General features: G+C 39.4%; 1 protein-coding gene across 3 annotated transcripts in view; it reads right to left on the bottom strand.

Annotated features, from left to right (window-relative positions):
* MTUS1 (microtubule associated scaffold protein 1) overlaps window positions 1-23,836 on the bottom strand; it is a 90,512-nt gene that overhangs the window by 21,406 nt on the left and 45,270 nt on the right. For 2 of the 3 annotated variants that reach the window (XM_086747051.1, XM_010120628.2), the window contains one exon: window positions 8,920-9,137. In XM_086747051.1, the coding sequence (XP_086603177.1) occupies window positions 8,920-9,137 (218 nt within the window). Of the gene's footprint in view, window positions 1-8,919; window positions 9,138-12,825; window positions 13,316-23,836 lie in introns of those variants that run through there. The other variant, XM_010120627.2, reaches the window with a different exon arrangement.

Raw genomic sequence — 23,836 nt, 5'->3', positions numbered from 1 at the left:
ACCCTCTTTTAGTTTAAAACCATTACCCCTTTTCCTATTGCTACAAGCACTACTAAAAAGTCTGTCCCCACTGACGGTCATCTACCTCCAACCACTATTTTTTTGTTTCATATAAGTGCTAGCTTTCCACAAATGCTGTGCCCTCAGAATTCCATTTGTCAAAACTATTAAACAATATAGATATGGGAGAAAAAAAAAATTAAAGTTAAAACATGTTAAAGTAGTGACTTAAAAGTTTTTCAAAAGGTTGTATATGTGTGCTCTTTCGGAGCTGTACTAAAGAAAGAAGAATTCACATGAACCAATATTGAAAAGTTTGCATTTATATACTAAAATACAAAGGGAGGGGGTTGTGTTTGTTTTTTGTTGGGTTTTTTTGTGTGTTTTTGTTTTGTTTTTTAATTTTTATTTCAAGCAGCTATGTCACACCATTATCTATGTGATAAGCTACTTAACACAGTTGCCTGCTCTACCCCATGCAACGTATCGCCTCCTTCAGAGGCACACTGGCATTTCAAACTTCTTGGCAAGCTTCCGTCATTTAACAAAACCTTCTAACACAATATCACATCCTCAGATTAATGTTTCCAGATCTTTCTCAAAATTGTACTTGTGTGAAGCCTTGTATCTTCTACCTCAGGACAGGTTCAGAAGAAGCAGTATGCATTGCCAGAAACAAAAACTGCAAAGCACTAGTACCATCACAAAGGAACTGACACAACCCACTTCTAGGTCCTGAAATATCCCAGGGAATCAGGTTGCATCGTGGGACTTTTCCCATGACACAAACGTACAACGACCATACTGGAATGTTTGCCTCTTGAGGCTGGGATGCAAAGCGGTCGGCTGCCCAGAGAAGGTGGAGAAAGGCCCAGACGATGTTGGTACCAAGCACTGTGCAGCACGCGGGCAGGCAGCTCTGAGCCACACGCAAAGGGCAGCAACAGTACCTGTCACAGCCCGAACTGGCAGGTGGAAATGGCATTGAACTGGAAGGCTGTAGACCAGCCTTCTAGTTTTATCAGCAGTACATTTTGTAAACAAGTCACTTCAAGAGCCAAGACTTACGGGAAGAAAATACAAAGTGTTAAATATAAGTTGCTTTTTAAAAAAGCCTATTATTAGACCAGACTAAATAAAATTTGTTCAGAGCATATAAAACAGAAAGGAAGCACTTAAAAGTATTTTACGGTCACACATAGGGTGAAATTAATTTTATTCTAGGAAAGGAAAATCTGAGTTTTTTACAAGCCATTTGCTCAAGCCACAAGCACTTACTCCTAAAAATCAAACTTAGAGAGAAATAATGAGCATCTTGAAAAATAATAATAAATTATGGTTATTTGCAAGCAGTTCTGTAATATGAGTGCTTAGACCTTAGAGGAGATGGACTTAGTTTGTATGGAAGAATAGATTGTCATTTTACTATTTAATACTGATGCAGTCTCGGTTGTCAACAGTTCTTAATATAGGATGTGTCTTCTCATTTGAGCAGATATTCCTCTTACAGGCAAAGCATTAGACACTGGAGTCTACATCATCCTTGTGCTGCACCAGTCATGAAAAGATGACCATTATCATTGGCCCTAATGTAGAAACTGAGTCACATCTTTGCATAAACTCCAGTCACTCATCTGTCATCAGCTACAGCCTGGAGGTAGTTATGATGGGGTAGCAAAAGGGCCATTCATATCCGCCTTGCAGTATGACATTTGCTTTGACTATTTTGCTCCCTATACTACAGTATTTCTACCAGTACCTGTTCATTCTTTGCTGGCAAAACCCAATCCTCTAAATAAGCCTTTTAATTAGAAGTCAGTAATTTCAGAAATGAGGGTTTAGGTTTTTTTGGTGTTTTGTTTTGTTTTTTTTTTTAAAAAAAAAAAACAACCAAAAAACTCACCTGCCCCTCACTCCACTTTAAGAAAAACCCTTGAAATGTCATTTCTTTCACATCACTTGGAGTCAAAAGTAAGCAAAAGAAATAAGCCAAGGAGGTGGCGCAAACAGGATTTACACCCTCTGCTCCATGCATATTTTTGAAAGGAGCAGCAGACTATTACTGCAATGAAGTGAAGATGTCATTGACTATCTCAAATCAATAAACATACAGTGAAATTACTATTTCCAAATTACTCTTGGCCTTGTTAGTGTTACACATTGCCTTCTTACTAAATGAAATAAGCAATCGGCTTTCACCTTGACTTACTACTTCAAACAGAATTCAATTAAGCCTCTGACTACAAAACCTAGGAGATCAGCTGATAAAGACTCACCATAATTTCTAATATTTTACTTCTCTCATTTGCTAGGTGCATTTATGGAGAATCAGATGCTTATTCCCTGATGTTTATTGTATAAAACACTAAGCAGAGAACCAGCAAAACAGGATTCCTATGAGTCACTTAATATTTAACATGGATTGTACACTTGTGGGCTCTTTATGCTTTTACAAGCTTTACACAGGATTTGATGCTTATATGGAATCTTTGTTTTCCCATTTAGAAGTGATGTCCACCTTTATGTAATAACTTTACAAAGGCAGGTCCAGATGTAGTAATATGGGCTATTTACTTCTCTGTAACAGCCAGTTTTCTACTTTACAGAGTTTCTGAACTCCTAATATTAGTTTTCACTAGCATGACTCCTTCCTTCTCTGTAAAAAAACTGATCTCATAAAAAAGTTTATTCTAAGTGATTATGTATTTCACAGTGTCATAGTTCTAAATTGTCTCAGTTCATCTCATCTGAGTATGACACAAAGTCTCCACCACAAAACATGCAGCTTTGACAAGCTATACTCTCACAACTTAAGTTCTCACATCTATAAAAATATAATTATCTTTATAAAGTTCTTTGAAATGTTAGAATATGAGATCGTATGCTTCAGCACAATATTACAGTATTTTATTTACGTCATTCCATTTTTAAGGCTGTTTAGAATTTAATCTGAAACTGGGAAACAAGAAGCAGAAATGTTATTTTCTTTCTTCCACTAACTGTCCCATTAATTTTGATTTTGTAATAGATACATCTAGTTTGCTACTGTTATTAATTCTGCATTTTCTTGGAAAAAAAAAAGTTAGGAGAAATAACAGGGTAGTCATGAGAATCAACTTCTTCATGGAAAGCAACACTGGTTGCCTGAAACACCAAGTTTGTTTCAGTCAAAGGTGACTTTTCTCAAGGTATCTTTTGCTAGAAGTAGCTACAGGACAAGACTCCTGATTCTCTCCAGCTGTAACCTATTCTGAATACCCAGGGGTACCCAATAAATTGCTTAATGGAGGTGTCATCTTAAAAGTTACTTCCATCAGAGCCTAGCTTCACAATAATTAAAGTCTTTCTCTGGACATTAGAGCTCACAAATCTTCAACCTGTTGCCAAAAATATTCGTGTCCATCAGCAGCCATGTGTTACAGGGACCTTAAAAATAATTTGAAGTGTCCTTGCTTTTCAGCACCTACCTGTCAGATGCAAACTGCTAGACTGCAGGTTTGCTTTACAAAGGGAAATTGCTGCATTATTACTCAAATACTCTCCTTTACTGAAAATATTTGAATTCCTCAAATTCAAGATTTTTTTTTACTTCTGTTCTAAGTGATTTTTTTTTAATCTAAAGAAACACAAAAATTATTTAAATTAAATATCCTTATTCTCTCTTGTAAAAAGTTATGTCCGTATTTTGGAAAGCCAGATTTAAAGATAAGAATTGCACTTTGGATGAGAATCCTAGTCAGGACCAGCCAAGTTTGATGTTAGGTTCTAGAAAACTAAAGCTATAAATTTAACTCAAAGACAGTTGCTCTAAACAATTGGCCTGCCAATATATTTTGGATTTATAGGACAAAAATATGACTCTAACAAATCTCTTCCTTTTACTATAAATTGTTTTGGTTTTCGTGATGCAATGTGTACTTCTGCTCCTTAAGCTAGATATGCACTTGTCATTTGATAAATAGAAACATTTTCTGCTGAATGTCCACAAAGGCCAGGACAAATTTTTCTCATACATGCGTCCGTGTATTCCAAGATGAGGGAAAAAAAACCAAACCCAATCTTCTTTAAAATGCTACGAAGTTCCCAAGAAAACAAGTATCTTGACTCCTGCCGTCATACACATGTCAGGAAATGCCAGTTATAGTAGCTCATATACTAATGGTTAATTTCTATTTCCACCTAGAAATACTGAAGCCCATTTCAGCCACGCAATTTCTAGCCCATTACCCATGTTGCTTCCTGTGTCACATCCACAATCAGTGTTACCCACATATCCATAGAGCCAAGGCTCTATAGGCTCTCAAACAGCATTTTCCTCTATGAAGGAAACCAGTTTCCTTGAAGATGTCACCACAGTCATTCCCAAGTAAAGTTTGAACTGCAAATACCAGTCTTCCCATAACCATATCAAGAGTAACACAACAGTGACATTTAGTTGCTGTTCATCTCTGTAGCACCCTGTGGCACAGACACGAATTTGAAGCTTATTTCTACAGCAGAATCTATTGAGAGCTCTTGAAACACTTAGATTCATGTATTAAACTAGAAGAACAGAAGTCGGTGTTTGTAATGATTAAAGATTTTACCATCTGAAGTTTTTTTAAACAGTCTGAGTAGTTCTGAATGTGGCAATGTATGTATTAAAATGAGGATGAAAAGGTAATATGTGTCAATTCACACTTTGAACAGTCACAAGGCCATTCAAGTCACACTAACAATACATTACCTTCCTACTCAGAAACAAAATCTCCCTTATACAGTCAAAACCAAACTTAAAACCAAGGTAGTAGCGTGCTGCCAAAACAAGCACCCCTGACCCCCAAACACATAAGAGTTACATATGGCAGTGAGTTAGAGGTTCAAACCCCTCAGCTGCAGCACACAGGTGGAGCAGCCCTGGGGCAGGGGAAGGGGCTGTGCACCCCTCAGGGGGCGAGAAGTGGAGACTCACGCAGGAGTTGCCACGGCCTCAGTCTCATCAGCTGGTGATGCACTTTTGCAGGACATCACAAGAACAACCTGAATTTGGGGTTTTCCTTCCCAAGAGAGCATCTGACCCACAGCTGCAGACCTCTCAGGCACACTTTCCCAGCCCACCACAGCACTGGTTGTTCTTCACTCCCTCTCCTTCCTACAGTGAACCTCTGCCTGGGGGCATACCTGTAACACTTTGGGTATGGACAGATCTATAAAACTAGACCCATAATCATTCTTTTTCCTTCCTGACTAGATGCCTGAACTGGCTCCTCAAGGCAAGGCAAGCACCAGCCCATGCAGACATGAGGGCAAGGGAAGAGAGAGCAGGGCTGCAGGAGCCTGACTTACTGCAGACATGCTAACCCATGTATTAAAAGCCTCTGCGAGCACATCTGCTACTGAAGGAACAAGAAATAAATTCAAAATTAATATGCAAAATGAATACCAGGGGAAGTTAAAAGACCAACTAAAATGCTGTGGTTCAAACTTCAGAGCTTAATGCAGTTAAAGGTTAATGGAAGATAAGCTTTCCTTGGCACTTCATGCACTTATTGTAAATGGCTGATTTCACTGTTTCCTCTGTACTGCCACTTTTCCTTTCTCATTTGAACTTAAAAAAACAGGAAAATAGTTATGAAGTCACAGGAATTATCAGGGGATTGGGGGAGCACAGTAGTCTAGAAAGACTAAGCTTGCTTTTGTGATTAGACCGCAGTCTGACACGTGCTTCTAACACCACTAGCGCACAGCTGTCTAACAGAAAAGCTTTGTACAGTGTGGCATTCTCACCACACCTTTCATCGCCATCAGGTATTACAGATGCCAAGAGGGTTTCCATCCAGTATTAACCCAGTGCAACAGCAGCTCCTGTGAGGCAGAAATTGTGTTTTTAGGATTCTTAAACTCAGAAGAGTCTTGGTAAAGGCAGTTAAGCATAGAAACCCCCTGGACAAACTCTGATAACTCAAGTATGAAGGTATTATCAGAGCCAGCTGTTAACATTGACAGCTCCAAGATAATGCTTGCAAAAAACAGGTTTGAGCTCAGGCAGAGTTTTGTGAGAGATTCCTGCTCAGCCAGAAACAGCATAGCAGCATTGCTCAATCTCATTTAACCCTTCAACAGCAGCCTCTCAACTTCACTCCAGATGGGCTGGCTGTATTTTCAACAGAAGTCACTGCCAGCGAGTCCTGATTTTGTTCGCAGCTATGAGCTCATTTGAAATGAGATACAAGAAGCAACTTTAAACTTTTGTGCAGAAGTGCACTGGGATCTTTTGAGGGTGTGAGAGTGGGGAAAGGAAAGCAAACTCAAACAAACCCAACAGCTGAATCACCTCCCAGTAACTTCAGCTTTGCAGGGAATGCAGGTGAGGCTGGGGGCAGATTTTGCCAAGAGGCTTGGGCTGGGCTGCGCAGCCTGAAAGTGACCTAACAGCTCACTCCAGCTCTTTTCTTCATTTGGCCGGGCAACTTGTCTTCAGCCCTGTCTTACCCTCACATTGGCTCTGACCACACATTAGGATGGTCCACGTTGCTAATCTGGCAAAGAAATTATGTCTCTTTGGCTGGGCTAGCTTTCTGGTACTTGCAAGCTGAATCAGCCTTCTGCAGGGACAGACCATCACCAGAGGAGTCCAGAGCAAGACCTTCCTCTGGTTACAGCAAGCTGTTTCCTCAGCTTACACTGCATCATGTCACTTCACACTTGCTCTACCAGAAGGAATGGAAGCACAGCTTTCTTCTTCATGTAATCAGCTAAGTGTGATTAATTCTTTTTTTTTTTTTTCCAAACCAGAAAACCTGAAGCTACTTTCAGTTGGCTCTGTAGTAGTTAAGCTATGAGCCCCTGCCTTATGAGCTAAAACCTAACTCCCAAGTTTCTCCCTGAATTTACTCAAAGAGTTTGAAAACTACATCAAAGGGGTCCCCAAGAGATACTTCAGAAAAATAAACTTATGGCCAGCTGAGATTGTTAGCTATACCAGACTCCACACCTCACCAGAAAGGGAAAAAAACCAAACCAAACTAACAAAAACACCCCCAAAAATCCCCATCAACAAACAAAACCAAAACAAATCACAAAAAGAACTCTTCACAGTGTTCCTTAAACCACAAAAATCCTACAGGATTTTTCCCCTAGCTAACTACCACATTCTGAGTATTCCTTGCTCCACCATGGCAGGCAGAAGAGTCCTCCTCACCCCTATAGTAAGTATGGAAAAATAACAGTGACTTAGTGAACAGTGACTGTTCACCAAGCATTGTCTTATCCTGGGAAAGGAGAGGACAACCTCAATACCAATAACAGGTAGGAAAGTACATAAATGTCATATTTAGCCTAGTTTGATGTGCTTAGACTTAACTTTCCAAGATTACTCATTTTATACAATTTGATAGAAATACAATTTCTTTTTTCTTTCCATCTGTAAAAGATGGAAGGAAGAAGGAGCAAAATTACTAGTTTCCTCCACACAGTTCTCTCTTTTTTTTTAACACCACTTTTTAAAAAAAACAAACAAACTTTTTTTTTTTAAATAACCATTCCCATTATTCTTAAAAAAGAAAAAAAAGTATCATATTAGACTAAGTAACCTGTAAAACAGCCTGGAAGAAGCAAATAGGTATGTCAAGCTTCTTCTCATTAAATATTACATTGATAAAGTATTCCTGAATTTTAAGAAGTTGCAGTACAAAATATCTGAAAGAAGAATCTAGGCCAAGATGTTTAATTATAAAACTTACCTAAGATCCAGATGCTTACTATACAGTAATTAGAAGATTGCACAGAAGGTTAGCAGTGAATTTTATAAATTTTATAAATTTATAAATAAAATTTATAATTTCATATTAGATGACAGGCATCCAAAAATCCTATGTCAAATTGCTTTGAAGACCTTAAACTAGTTCCTTAGAAGAGAAAGGTGTTCCAATCAAGAGTTTAAAAAAAAATGTAACCAAATCAAACCTACAAAACTGGCTAACAGCCACTGCTCTGAGTTGAGCCAGACTTGGATTTAAATGCAGTATTTTAAGATGACATCAGCGCAAGCAGGTATTATCCCACAAGAAGAGAATGTCACGTTTCTGGTACCATACTAAGACAACTCAGTGGCTTTTTTTTTATATCAGATTAAAATCACCACATATTGGAACAGCTGAAATAAAATTCACACCAACTTGGAACATTAGTTATACATGCAAGAGAAACTGCTATTAAAGCCTGCATCAACTGTTGCTGCAGAAGTCCATAACTGTTAACATTTCCTTAACTTCAGATTTTTCTTCTCTCATATGTTTTCAAAGCAAATGAAAAGTTTCTAGGGTAATATCAAACCGATTATAGTTATTATCTATGTCAAACAGACTAAAACAAATAAACATTAAACCACATCAGATTAGTTCCACTTTAAATTCCAGATGTATTTCTAAATATTTTTAAATTTAATGATGATTATTTTAAGACACCACCAATAAGTCAAGATTGAATAAATACAGCCATTACAGACTCACACTTTATTCTGAATAGCTCAAAAATGTATCTACTTATACTCTTACATACTCTTCTATCCAAGGTCAGATAACAAAGCAAAGTCATGCAGATTATCTGTTGAAACTAGACTTTCTTACAAGGGCAGGACTTGAAGTATAAACCTGGAAAGGTACTCAACCCTGAAGGGCTCTCTGACTACAAACATTTAAAAACTTCTCTTTTTAGAAAGGATGTGAGGTTGCAAAGAAGCCATAAAACTCAGTGTCAGGGGTTTTATTTTTTCTATCTAACTGATGCCAGGAGCAAATTTACTGCTACCTCCACAAGAAAACAGAAATCATTGGAATGGAAGCACAGATGTTATGAATAGGTATATTCATCTTTTTAGAAGCCCTTGTTGAAAAGAGTTCAACAAATTAAAGCCAAAATTGATTAGCTATGTGTTTTTACCTCAGACTGCAGGTGCTGGATCACAACTGTTAATGCTTCAAACTTCTGGTTACTGCTTATCAGGATTTTTTTCAGCTGCAGGATGATTCCACTTTGGGTCTCACATTTTGTTTTGTACTGTGTCAACTCAGCTGGTTTTGTGCCAGGCAAAGGCACATCTGTGGAGGCTTGGGTCCGTATGCACGAGCTCTTGGGAGTCCGCTGCTTGCCCTTGTCGACTAAAACAACAAGAACAACAATGAATTAATATGCATTTTATGTTGAGGTCTCACCAAAACTTAGAAGACACATGCAAAAAAAGTAGCTATATAAATTCTTATGAACACTTCCTGAAATACTAACTAAGAAAAAGGGTTATTTCAGTAGCACTGCAGAGCAAACACTATCATCTGCCAGGTTAATTTCTAGCACCTTATATACAGTATTTTGCACTTCATCTTTACCTTCATATATTCTGTGGCTTACTTTTCAGTATACTGTCTTCACAGTGTGCTTTGAATAAATATTTTTATAAAATGCAAAATCTCTGTCATCCTACCTATCCAGCAACTTAGTTCTAACGTAAGAGTTGACCACTTTTGTTTGCAACATGGATTTTGTATTTCCTGCACACTGAAGTATTGCTGAATACAAAACTATTTTCCCCACATTTACGTGGTGTTTTCCTTCCTTTCAAAATTTTCATTACAAAAACTCCTCTCTACAGCTTAGGTTTCAGCTTTGTTAACTAGAGGTCTTGCAGTATTTCTTAGTGTCAGCAATTTCAGTCACAAGTATGAGACTTCAAAAAACGCTCTAAAATGTAATATTTCAAGTTTACCTTGCCACTGTTCACAGTTCAAGAATTACATCCTTAAGTTAATATTCCTAGTTATGTTACAACCTCAGTCCCTTCACAGTACACAATCCTCTCACGTCAGAGGAAACCACATTACACAACCCAGCGCTTCACTCGTAAACACTGCGAAGATTACAGATTTCTCTGCTGCCCTCAGATTGGAAAGGGAGTACAGTACTGCTGTGCAGATAGGGCCAGTCTTCTCCATTTGATCACACGGGGAACGAGCAAACACTTTTGCAATAAAACACTGATGCAATACATAAATATCCCTTGGCAATTTAATGAAGACATCTAAGCAGATTACTTTGTACAGTTTCAACTTAACAAGATTTCTTCAAGATAAAATGAAAAAACCCAAGAGATTTGGAGAAAAGAAAAATAGCAACACGTGGAAAAAACAGGGCATAAACTAACCAACTAGTAGTTGCTCATGAATCCTTTCTGAAGCCCAAGTACCTGGTTTGAAGGCTGTCAAGAGACCCTGGAATAGTCCTAGCAGCGTAAGATTCAATCACACAACTGGAGATATTATTAATAACAACAGCTCTGATTCTCAGTTAATGTTAGTCTCACTGACACGCTATTGCATTAATACATCCGTCTTGCACAGCCTTCACTTGTTTTCAAAGCATTTGAAAACAAGTTTCCCATTCAAAATACTGATGTCCTCTGTGCCTTTCTTACGGAGTTGAGCATAAAGTGCCTGAGCCTATTCATTTTTCAAATAAACCCCTCTCTAGGCAGGATTTTCTGTCATCCCGCATAGTTAGGGAATCGTCAGCATATTGCTTTATCACGTTCAGATGGTCTTGTATTCTTGGAGGTTTCACTACACTTCTGCTGACTGCTGAAGGGTATATTTTTCAACTAGAAACATACCATCTTGCAGTTTAATAACAGAGCTATTAAAAGGTACATCAACATGATAACCTAAATAAAAACACAAATCTGTAAGGGAAAGAAAGATGTTTGGCTGCCAGTTCTAGTCAGCTTATTTTTTACCATCGTTTTAACTGATGTGACCACTTATTTTCTCACAGTGAAGACATAACAATATCCTTTCAGTACACCTCTAAGTGAATGACAGTTCACATTTAAGAGCAACCATATCAGATTCCCAGAAACCTTATGAAGAATACTGTGTTTAGGAAAATACTGGTTACCTTCTAAAGCTCCTTCAAGAATTACAAGAGACAATAATCAAGGGGAGAGGAAAAAAGAGCAGGAACTAGAGAATAAACATATGTCCAGGCAGTCCTTCCCTGCCCTACTGGCTCACATATTCTTACTCTCTCATATATTCCACCTCCCTTCCCAAATGCTTCACTTAAAACAAATGCAGAACTAGAGCACTCCTCTTGATTTAAGATACTGGGTAAATTCACTGATACAGATGCTAATGTCATCACTTAATTAATTACATGAAATGACTTCACATCCATTTCTAGGACTCTGGCAGAGCTGTGCTAAACCTGAATAAGTGTTTGCAGACAATTTTATTCTGGGAAAAAATTATCACATACTGTTACCTAATAAAGTTATTTCATTTAAATACAGTCATACAACAGTCAATAACAAATGACACAAGACTCCAGATATCCACTGTTTCTACAGTTCAGTCAGCCTTTATCAGTTTGACAGTTTCACACCATTGCTTTTATTGTGGTGCCCAGACTACCAAGTCTTTTCCTAGAATCTTATTCAAACATCCAACCAAGCCAACCCTGGATACTATACTAAAAACAAAACAAAACAAAACCCATGCACTAGAGAAATTCAGTGACATTCCTTTTGGCAATTTTATCAGACACGTGCTATGCACAGCCACTTCAAATGCTGAAAAGCATTTCTCTGCTAGCGGGAACCCTCTATAGCATGAACTGCCTCTACAGATTAACACCAGTGACACTCCAGTGCTTTTTTATGGCCTACGTACCTCTGGGCAATGACAGATTGTTTCCAGATTTGTGCAGAAGGCAAGCTGTGATGTCAAAACAAAAGCCATGCTTTCGTTAAAACAAAAGCATCATAAGTCTAATTACTGATACAACACATCAGTGATGGACTCTAGATTAAATACAGTATTGGTTACCAGCCCAAGTCCTCCTCACTTTGGCCTTTTTACTTGCTGCCTTTATAGAGACAGACTTGTTAAGTAGAACAATTTCCACCCTTAATTTAGATTCTAGACTCCTCTTCAACAGGCTTGAAAACACTGTACCCAATCTAGATGAAATGGTCAGTTTCTGAAGACTAGAAATCAGATTCTCAAGTACCACATGTAGCGTAGTAACTGGATCGAATCACCATCTAAGGTCTTAGCCCTCTTCATACCAGTGGAAAAACAAACAAACAAAAACATTAGCAGTGATTTTGCAAAGACTAAGCCTTTTGATCACTGAATCATTCACAAAAGATTCAATATCTTGCTGGCAAAAAGAATACCCCATGACCTTGGAAAAGGTCAAAAAAAATCCTCCCGCTCCCTTTATAGTCACTACACTGATGGCAGTAGCTGACTCCAGTTCTTTGGGGAGAATATTAGACCCATCCCAAGCTTTTCCATGAAGCAAAATGTTTCCCATACATAGATAGCTTTTCTAGTTAATAGGCATTCAAAAACAAGAAATACACAACTGTTTGTACATCAGGGTGTGTTCCATAAAGTTACGTTTAAGTGCTGGGGTATTGCCCAGTACTTGACATTGTACTTGGCTGGCTATCCCAGAACTTGTCTGGTACTGCTGGTTTCCTATCTTGTGCACTGTTGCTGGATTACCAGATGAGGGAAAAAAAAAAAAAAAAAAAAAAAAAAAAAAAAATCTATCACCCATATTTTGGTTTGCAGAGCCAAATCAAAGCCTTCCATTGCTTATCATGTACTAGGAAGATCTGTGTAGTAATGTCTATGCTAGCTAGAAATTATTTTCTTTAAGCAAGAGATTCGATTTCTCAAAAAATTCATTTTTTTTTAAAAGCATTCCAAAGAGCCTAAACAAACTACTTAAAACCAAGTAGAACAACCTCCCTTCTCTCCCCACACTTTTGCAGTCACGTTGTCTTACCCCTAAGCACCTTCTTTTCACATTCCTCACGCAAATTGTTAGCTTCCACAGGTTTTTCAAAACCCATATGTGTCTTGTGTAAGCATTTTTCAAAGAAAAATCCTTCCTCAACATTTTCTCTTGTAGGAAGATGTAGGCTGGTAAAAACTTTCTGCCTCTCCTCCATTTTCTGGAAAGCCTTGTCTACACATGTTAAATTGGTGCTCACTTCTTTGATCAATAAGACCAGATCAGCCTGAGTATTTAATCGAGCTTCCATTTCTTCTCTTACTCGCTGGATTTCCTCAAGCACAGTTCTTATATCCAAGTGACTGGACTTCACCTCCGCTTTGAGATCTTCTTTCACCTGTTGCTGGCTCCTCTGCAGTGCTAACACTGTTCTGATTTCCTTTTGAGATGTTTCCACGTCATGCTTTAGTTCCTTCTGTCCAGCTTGCATCGCCTCCTGGCTAGCTTTCAGTTCTGCCAACAGAGCAGCAAGGCACTCCATCCCAATCCCACAGCAGTTCCAGGACCTCTTCCAGTATCACAGCTTCCAAGCAGTCAGGAACATCTATGAGTTGGTAGCAGATTTCCCTCAATGGCAAGACAACCTGCACATAGCCCTTCGTATGGTATCCTACCTCAACTTACAGTGTGCTGCAGTGAAGGTACTAGGTAAAAGTCTAGTACAAAGGCAAGACAAAGGCACTAAATAAAATACTTCAATAAGCACAGCTCTAGAGCCAGAGCTCCTTCTCAGGACTCAGCCAGAGCACTAATCAGTTTAACTGGCAGATTATGCCACACCTAAATTTTTTTAAATCTTTTGCTGACATCACTGTACGTGGGACGTCACCCCAAAAGCCACTCCCAACAGTCATTTGATCTGTGCATCAATCAAAGTATGCCTGGGCATCAGTAACCAGGTTGTTGCAACACCGCCAAACACTCTGCAAGGACGCAGAGGCCCTTCCTTTCCAACACAAAGGCTCAAAAGGAGCTTGAATTGCCTGCAGGAGCTGAAAGCCAAACAGTTCAACAGCACTTAATTATTTCAATTTTGTATTCAACAAGGCGATTATGCACCTGTCCTTCTGCTAATGTTGGCAGTGAGGGTTCAGGAGTACATCTGTGAGCACCTTGGACACTGGCCCACTCCCACTGAACACCCTCCTCATTCCCACAGCTAGCAACGCTCTCTGAGCAATCTTTGGAAGAACCCAGATCCTGAGGAAGCCCTCTAGTCCACAAACAATGAACAGTCACCAGAGCAATATGGGAAAGTGGACTAATGAGATATTTTTGACAGACTAAGGAGGCTAAACCTTTTATCTACCTTTTAGCTACCAGGTCTGAGTGTTAACTTTTCTCTGTAAAAGCTAAGACTTCTTACTTTTAAGCACAGAAGCTGTAACAGATCTAGGCTCCATGTGAAAACAGGTAGATTAATGACACCAGGCTGTTAGCTGTTTTGTTACACAGTAATTTAATTACCCAGTCATTGGTTTCAGTTTGGAAAAAATGACCAACACAGTGTAGATCTTTGTCTACCGAAGGTGTCTCTCTCTGCCTTCAAAGAGGTGAGCTGGTGTTCAGTGCAACACCCAGCATTCAGAGCGGGACTCAGAACAGCACACAAGTTGGGGCTCCAGAGACATTTAAAACACAGCTTTGGCCTTGCCATAGCTCCAGGATGCTTGTGGAGACAGTGATGATTCCACAGACACCTCAGAGCAGAGGACCTCTCTGTCCAAAACCACAGTAATTTCCATCAGCACTGTTTTGGGCTGGGAAGCGTTACAAACGATGCTGATAGTCCATGCATGCAGAGAGGCCAACTCATCACAGTGCTACTGGCCAAAAAGCCAATCTGGGGAGTCCTGCTTGCAATGAAGGTTTACTGCTCACTTTCCAGTTCTCCTCCTGTGCTACTTCAAGCATACTCATGGGACCAGGAAGGTATCAGAGACATCCTCATGGCTTGCAGGTACCCTCCGACTGTCCTGCTGTCGCAGTGGTGTCAGAGCCCCTGGTGGACACAGTGTGAATGGTGGAGCTTTTTTACGAGTCTCTGTATCACCTGCCAGAAGGCCAGACATGAGCTTTCTGATGGAATTTACCCATCACAGCTATAGGTGTAATTTCTCCCCTCCTCAGCCCCTTGTCCCATTTCTAGCTGGGTAGCTATCCTGAGAGATCCAGAGCATTAGTAGTCACATACAGTCACCACTAAGGTCTAGTACATGAAGCAGACTGCAGAAGTACAATGTGAAGTTTGAATCCAAGTAACATCTTTGACTAAAGATTTAGGTATGTGAAGAGAGCCGGGTAGGAGCACTAGCAATATTTCTACATCCCTGGACCAACACCTGTAATAATTCAGCTCAACCAACCTTCACCATACCTTAGTGGCTCCTAAAAATCTCACAAATGGAGGTGAAGGACTTGCAAAGACCTTTCATACACTTCCTGGCAGCAAATGAGAATCCAGCTGAATTGTTTGCCACTGGTTTGGGTATTATACAGATAGAGAATGGGTCTGTCTCTGTGAGAGAGAGAGGGTATTCCAGGCTCAGTGATGTAACCACCGATGTAACCTCTTCGTGATAGTCCAGAGGCTGCAGCATCCTTTCTACATGTGTGTGCACCCATCCCAATTACCAGGTGCTCTCTGCTGTAATATAATACACTGTGAAGAAAAGCTCTCCTTGGAAACTGGTCTCTTGCTATATACAAAAACATCAATTACACCCAGAGTGAATCAATGTGTTTGGTACATTACTCACTCAAATTAATAGGTCTCATCACTAAAGGCTCTTTGGTGATTGTAATTATCACCTTCTTTACATAGCTTCCAGGCAGGTTTGCTTTGCTGTTCTCCACTCTGGAAGACACTCTTCAAAAACTTACTTAAAATTGAACTTGTGAGTAGATACTACAAAGCAAACTGAAAGTCTACAGATGTTGCTAGTACTTTGAATTTTACAACCTGTCTCTCAACGGGAATACCTGGTAGCTAATGACACACAGACAACAGCTTTCAACAATGCACAACCTTCCCAACCCAGAATTCATCACCTTGGAATTACCAATTTCTGCTGCTGTACATCAGGTTGTGGTCCAGCTAAGCCATCTCTATCCTCGATGCATCTCAAATATCTTAACATTTTCTCCTGTTTAGCAGAAAAATCTCCTGATTTCATAGAGGAACAGAAGTCAAACACTGAGGAGTATTTCTTCTCAAGAGTAAACTAATAATTAGAGAAAAAATCCTATTTAAATAAAATCTGGTCTATATGGGGTTTTTTTGTGGGTTTTTTTTGGTGGGTTTTTTGTTTGGGTTTGTTTTTTTTTTCTTGGGTTTTTAAAGAATTTCTTCTCCTTTATAAAAACACATACATTCTTTACGCAATTAGCTACCAGCAAACACAAACCACCCCTATTTCTATAGCTCTAATATTATGAGAATAAAATCTATGAAGTTAAAACATCTGCGAAAAGCACCAGCACCACACATAGCTCTGAAGTCAACACAGAAAGTTGCTAAACCACGCATTTGAAATATTAAACAAAATAGTTTACACAAAGCTTGCAGTGAATCATACAAAAAAAAAAATCCACTACTTTGACTTTCAGGGTGGTTTCATATTCTGAATATGCTGACCAGTTTGTACAACTGGGACTGGGATCAGACTTAAAACAGCAACCAGATATTTTCACTTCCCAAACAAGAAGCAGCATCTAGTTGCCTCATATATATTGACTTTTCAATTTTTCAAGAAGTCTGGTTTCCACCTAATTATAACTGGAAACTGAACACACGACACCACAAAAAAAAAAAACCCCAAAAAAACCCCCACAAACAAACCCAAAAAAACCCACCAAAAAAAATCCCACCACCACCAACAAAAAACAACCACCAAAAACCAAAAACAAACAAAAACCACCAACAAAACAACAACATAAAAAAACAAAACACAAAAAAAATTACACCCTTGCACTTCTCGGTGTAAGGCTGGCAAAAAGTTTGAGAACTAACCAGAAAGACCAAATTAAAAATGAAAAGAGAAAGGACTAGAAAGGGCTACAGAACAGAGTCCTTGCTACATATAACAGGAGGGAACACTTGGACAAGAATATATCCTTGCCAACTAGATATATGCTCATATTTATAAAATCAGCCAAGTTATTACTAAAATACTGAAACAAAGGTAAGTAAGTGCTGCCAACACATCCCACAACACGCACTGAACCAAGTTACGGAAAGCATTACAAAACACGTATCCTGTATGATATTAACAGCCGTGAAACACTTATAGCTCTGTTCAGTGGAGTTTTGAGCTGAATCAAGTTTCTCTGAAGACACGGATAAACACTAAAGTAAACTTGAAGGTCTGTTTTTGTTAAAGTCTGAAGAACACAGACCTGCACTGCTGACCTCTACTCTAGATGCTTTATCTTTTCCTCCTGTGAGCGAGCTAGTCCCAGCGACACAATACTGTGTGACCCACGGGTCTGATTCCAGGGTTTTTCCCTTCAGGAGTTATCAAATCTCAGTCTTACATCTGAACCAGCCCACAAGTGAGTACATAACTTCACCTTGTATGTTAATCTTTACACAGCTAGTTCTGAAGTCTCAAAAAAATCCCTACAATTCTCCTGCCGTTCTCACCCACTGCATTCGCCCCTGCTGCGATGCATACAAGCTATTCGAACAATGCAACAGAAAGACCAATCAATCATTTGGTCTCAGCACTTTGATTTTAAAGTTTCCCTCATGACAAGCTATGGCACTTCAGAGAAAGAGACTTAACAACATCCATACAAATAAGAAAGCTGTTGGGTTTAATCTGCAGCGGTACATACGTTATCTTTGAGAGGATCTGGAAATTTGGCTAGCTGTGAATTACCATCCTAAATTCTTTTAAAAGCCCTGCTCTGGGCAATAAACCCAAGAAGCAGTTTAAGACAAGTATACAGGGAGAGCATTCACAAAACTAAATTAACTGTGTCTGCAGAGGGCTTGACAGGCTAGACTTGGATGGAAGTCTTCCAACCCCCCCCAGCCACTCCACAACTTGGTCAACTGTAATTTTTGCCCACATCCAGCTTCTCAAGTGGTGAACACACGCCTTCCTGCTGTGCCTCTCAGAGTCCAGGCTGGTGACTGTACAAACACAGACTCCTGAAGAACTGATGTTCTGTTTCTAAGCTCTGCCTCAGGCCTCTCTGTATAAACCGGGGCAGACAGCTCCAACTTGCTCTGTTCATGCATCAAGCATGTCAGTCATGAGCCAGTTCCAGTCCACAGGAAAGCAGCTTCATTTTTCAGGATTGTGCCTGAATAATTTGCCCAACTGAAGTTCTGAAGAAGATGCTGTACCTCAGAAACTCTTCTAGCTACTTATTCAGCTGGTCTTGTCTCAAGAAACTAGGTTGAGAGAAAGAGCACTTCTCATCTTGCATCTCCCCTCACATCAACACGGTCTGAAGTCCAAGACAACAGCTAAATGCTTTCTAGAGCAGAACTGCAGCTCTCCCTTTCCTTTACTCTTACTGTAGCCTCTTGAGTTTCCCTTCTTTAGGGTCAGCCACTAGCCCATGTCTAGGAACATCAGCTTATTTTGGCTGTTATCAAATCCTTTTCAAGTTGTTCTGCACAAAATAAACACTAACCATCCCAGGGGCTTTTAAAAAGGTTGCAGGGATTGAACAAAATTTAACTACAGACAGGTCAAACCTGACCTAGATGCTTAAACTGACTCAGCAGGATAAAAACATACACAGCAGAAATCCCTCTGCCTTTCTTTGCAGGGGAACAAAGGTTTTTCAGCGTATTTTCCCTTAAAATGCTGGTACAGCCTGGAGAAGGAGGCAGAATCATCACATATTATTCCAGGCATTCAGTCTGAAGTACTGTTTCTGAAGTCTGTGTCTGTCCTGTCGTGCCAATTCATTCATTGACTTATAGTATTACAGCACTGACTTCTAGCTTCAGTATAGCATTTTAAATCCATCCCTTTTTGCTCCTCACTTCTAGTCAGGGAGCTGGATATTCTCTTTATACATGACACCAAAAAGGAAATGGAAATCTCAGGTGTATTTAAGTACTTCAAAGAGCTCTATGCCTGAATGTTGTAATCACATGCTTAACACACACGTATCTTGCTGCACTGGCCGCCTGGAGTTTCACACTGGTAGAAGCAAGTCTGTTCTGAAGCAGAACCTATTAGCATGTCAAACTCTTCCCTGTCCGTTACAACGCTGACTATTAGGTTAGAAATCAAATGGTTACAGACCACACCACAGTCCTGCAGCCAAAAGCTGTTACCTAGAAACTATAATATATTGCATGCAGCTCTTTCATTATTTCCTGCTTGTTGACACAACAAATGGAACGTGAACGAAGGGTGCTGTTTTGTTACAGCATACTTTACACAGAAACAGGGGTGGAAGAGGAAACCTGCAAATACAGGCAACTGGGAAGAAACCAAGAGATAGCAAGCAAGGCCAGTTTTCCAACTGCACGCCTTTCTAAGTGAGCTTTTGCACAATCTCCACAAAAGGCTTAGCAGCCCCAAGCAGTCCTTAACTACTTCTGTACAAGGGTTCTTCTGAAAACAGATGCCAGCCTACTCCTTGCCAGTTAATCTGACACATACTTCCTACTCTTCCAGGTTCTGAAGTGATAACCCACAGTGCATAGCAAGCCCTCCACCCTTGCAGTGTGAGGGTCTGGACTTTTTCCTGTCGAGCTACAAGCATGCCCCTGCCCTCTTTTCATGAGGGAGAGCATGCTCTCCCTGCGATCAGGAGGCACTGGAGGCAGCCATGAATTCAAAGCAAGCAAAATACCAACAATGCAAGTGTGACATTGCACTAAGGCTCTTAGATAAGCCTCACTACATCATCTTCCCAATTTCTATCCCAATAGACTCTTACCCACGTGGCAGCCTTTGAACGTGGTTCCCTGTGTGTACATGCCTATTACAATTGACCATCCATTAAAGCCTCAGTATTTCTCTAACAAAAAGTGATTAACACTGATGTGTCTTTGTTTCCCTGAGATGTCACCTGTCTTACAGAATATGGCTCTTGAGCTTGTACAACTGTTTTAGAACACTGTCAAATGCACTACTCATCACCTGGAACACAGTGCTTTTCCCCTTAGAAGCAGCATGTTAATTATACACATTTTTGTTTGCCAGTAATTTGGTATGATTTATTACTAAACTGATCAAGCATACAGAATCTCGATGTTGCATTAGCCTTACTCATGTTTCTGAAGATTATAATTTATGCTTCAAAACCTACATTAACCTTACACTAAAGCTTTGCAAGGAGCTCAATTATGATGTTTGTAAAGACACCTAAACTACATCCGAGAAAATGCATTACCTTCCAAATTGTTGGTGGTGTCCAAAATAGAAGTACGAAGACAAGTGTTAGCTCAACTCATATCATTGTTGCAACTGCCTGATCAACCATTCTGTGCATTTTTTAAAAAGTAAGTTTTGAAGGAAAGTCTGGTGAGCAAGACTCTTGAACTGTGCCCTATGCTCTCTTAGTGTTACATGTTTCTTTGTTATTTCACCAGTAGGTTTTTCCTTTTCCAGTCTTGATGATGACAAAGTTAGTATCAGGTGAGATTATGTCAAACAGCCACACGTTTTATCAACCCTAGTAGTGGCGCACTGACAAAGTCAGCAATGATGGCAGGAAATAATTAAAAAAAAACACTTTAAAATAGTAACGTCCAAATTTTCTAGAGATTAGAAGATTGGAAGGTATAATCTTTACAAGTCGTGTTTTACAGAGCACTTAAAGGAGTTCCAGACTTGAACAAGAAGTGTGTAATTAATGTAGCAGACAGATGTCTGCCTGTTAAATGCATAGTAAACATGCAAGCTTGACTAATACTCTGAAATCTCAGTATTGTGTCTGTAACACAGGTCTGTCTTTCAGAAGCACTAGTTCACTTGTGAACACTTTAATATACAAAGTGATTTTGTCTTAATATTTCATTTATAATATATTCAGTCAAGTTTACTGGAACTGTAACATCTAGAAGTGAATTAGATTTTCATCTAGCCAGTACATATCAAGCAAGAATACAAGCCACACAACTGCAAAGATAAAAATATGAATAAGCCCACCATACATTCAGAGATGATTGCAAACTAAATAAACAAATTTGAAATGCTATGCAATTTACAGAAGACAACTCTAACATGCACCAGCTAGACTCCTAGTGGATCAGGTTTGTTCCTGTTATTTTCTACATAACCAAGAGCAATATTGATTTCTTAGCTTGTTCTAAACTAGCACAAAGCCTGACACATGCTAGTTAACCATACAATGATACATACCACTGTCTGAGGAAAAAGAAAAGGAGAGGGGAAAACGGTAGAACTAGTTTACTGTACTAGTAATGCAAAGCCTAGAGCATGGATGTTTTTATATGAGAGGGATTTGCCTTATGTAAGCTAATGAAATAACTCTTCATCTACCTTAAAAAAAACTAAAACTTCTGTGAGTAATCCATTTTTAAGGACAAAGATGACAACAGAATGGAGAGTAATTATATAAGGATGTGTTACAGTGTGCTGATGCCTTGGCCAATAAAGACTAAGTTAAAGTTTGCGAACTATATCTCTATCTATTATCCTTGGTTTAGGCATTTGAATTTTGTAACATCATTTCCTCATACACACCACAGGCAATCTTAAATCTTTGAATTCCCTAGCTTTTCAAGGGGAAAAAAAAAGCTATATTGGAAGCTAGCAATTTAGTTTACAAAAGGGGTTTATATTTAAATAAGTTTCTAGTTCAGGTATTGCTCTGAGTAGGCAGAGAGATGTCTGAAGCAGTCCTTTTTTTTCCTGCATACCTTCTTATATTTGCAGCTGTGCCTTGTCATCCCTGAAACATACATCTGCCCAAAGAACCAAGGACAGTCATGTTGAAGACTGATGTTCCTAACTCCTCTCTGCTCGTATTTCCTCTCCTGTCTTTCTCTCCATTTCTACCGCCTGTAGAAGAAGTTCCTCCTTGTTGTCTGGTGCCCTCTACTGCTCCATCACAAGTACAAGACATGGCATATTTTTGCCCTTCGTTCTGCGGCCTCTGTCTACAAAGTCAGGACGTGGAGTCAACTGGGACAGAGAATCCGACCATGCTTAGTTCATACCATCTGCAAACTCTTCCCAGATCCCATTAATTGCCTCCCCAATGCAAATCCTGATCCTTTCTTCTTATCTCCACATCCTTCTTGGGTACACTCAGGGCTGCCCATTTCCCTGTTTGCAGGTACTTAAACATGGGATATCTTCACATACAGGAAAAGACTTGCAGTGTTAAGTGCGGTGTTACAGGAGGAAGCCTGCTATATATTCACATGTGTAGGGAACACTCACACACCACCAGAGAGCAGAATGATGTCAAGACAATCCGTCTCCTTTTCCAGCTTTTCTGGCGATCCCAGCCCTCACATCCCATCAGGGGTGAAATGGCTGAAGCACACCCATCTGAGTTGCAATGCTTGAACTCATTCCTTCCTTATTACTGTAGTCCACCTTACCATGCTCAGCATCAGAAATACAGGGCCGGAAGAAACTTCCAGAAGTCATTTACATCACTCCTTGTTGAGACAAGGTAAACACTACCTAGACACAAAAGGCATTCCACCAGACTGCTCAACTCTTTCAAGTCTTACCACAAAACACTCTCCTGCATTTTTTTTTCATGACGCCTTTTCTTCCAGCTCAAATCTGATCTGACTTCACGTAGATTAAATCACTGACTATAATTTCTCTACATGCCACGTACTTCATGCAGTAATGGTTTTAAAATAGGAGGTAGATTTAGACTAAACATAAGGAAGAAATGTTTTAGAATGAGGGTGGTGAAACACTGGAACAGGTTGCCTAGAGAGGTGGTGGATGCTCCATCCCTGGAAACATTCAAGGCCAGGTTGGACGGGGCTCCGAGCAACCTGATCTGGTTGGAGATGTCCCTGCTCCTTGCAGGGAGGTTGCACTGGATGACCTTTAAAAGGTCCCTTTTCCAACCCAAACCATTCTATGATTCTATACTAGCAGGCTGCCTGAGAAGTTTTATTTTCTGTTCTCACACATGCACAGCAGTCTCCTGTGTTCTGGAAAGTCAGATATATAGACAACTTAACTATTTTTCAACTACTTTTTAACATGCTTCCTTCCAAAAGGGTTAGCAACCATTCTAAGTACACTAGGGGTAAACATTAAGTAACTGTAAGAGACACTGTTACTTACAAATCCAAGTAAAGGAGGTTAACAGACTTAATTTTTTCACATTATAAATTTACTCTAGATCTATGTCTCAAACTTGGCTCCAACAACCCCAGGTTTTAACAGCCAATTATAGGAAGAACTCCAAACAAATTCAAACAGGATTCTTGTACATATAGAATTAAGCCTTTAAGTTTTGAAGTCATTTTCTCCTTATGTACGATGAGGTCCATTTTGTTGCGATAAAGGCAAAAAAATCCTAAAAACTAAACAAAAACCCAAAACTAAATTTGGAACTTAACTGAATCACTGAACTTCATTTCATCAATTGTGCCTGCCCCTAATTCAATGTAGCAATTCTTTCTTCACAATCAACACATTATTAGTTAACTGCCACATTTATTAGCTCAGCTTAACACTAGATTCAAGAATTTGATATTTTTCTCTAGTTTTTCTGAACTACTTGAAGTTTTTCAGAGCAAGAGTCTATGTAAGGCTCAGTAATTTGCAAGGAACCATAATTTTTCCTTGAAAACAACTATACAAGAGAGACCTTTAAAATACATTTTTGACCCCAAGACTAGCACATTAATATGCACCATCATTTCTTGTGCAGTATCTGCAGCTATCTTGGATGGAGAGGACAGAGTGGCTTTTAGTTTGAATTCAGAAGCTATTTATTCAATCACACTAGTATGAGCTGATGTTATATGACTGTAACAAATGTCACTGGACTTAAGCATGGCACTGAAATGCTGCCT

The sequence above is a fragment of the Chlamydotis macqueenii genome, chromosome 4, assembly GCF_036417535.1.
Source record: "Chlamydotis macqueenii isolate bChlMac1 chromosome 4, bChlMac1.mat, whole genome shotgun sequence".
NCBI lineage: Eukaryota > Metazoa > Chordata > Aves > Otidiformes > Otididae > Chlamydotis > Chlamydotis macqueenii.
The sequence above is the reverse complement of the archived record's forward strand: the minus strand, read 5'-3'. Positions and strand labels throughout refer to the sequence as shown.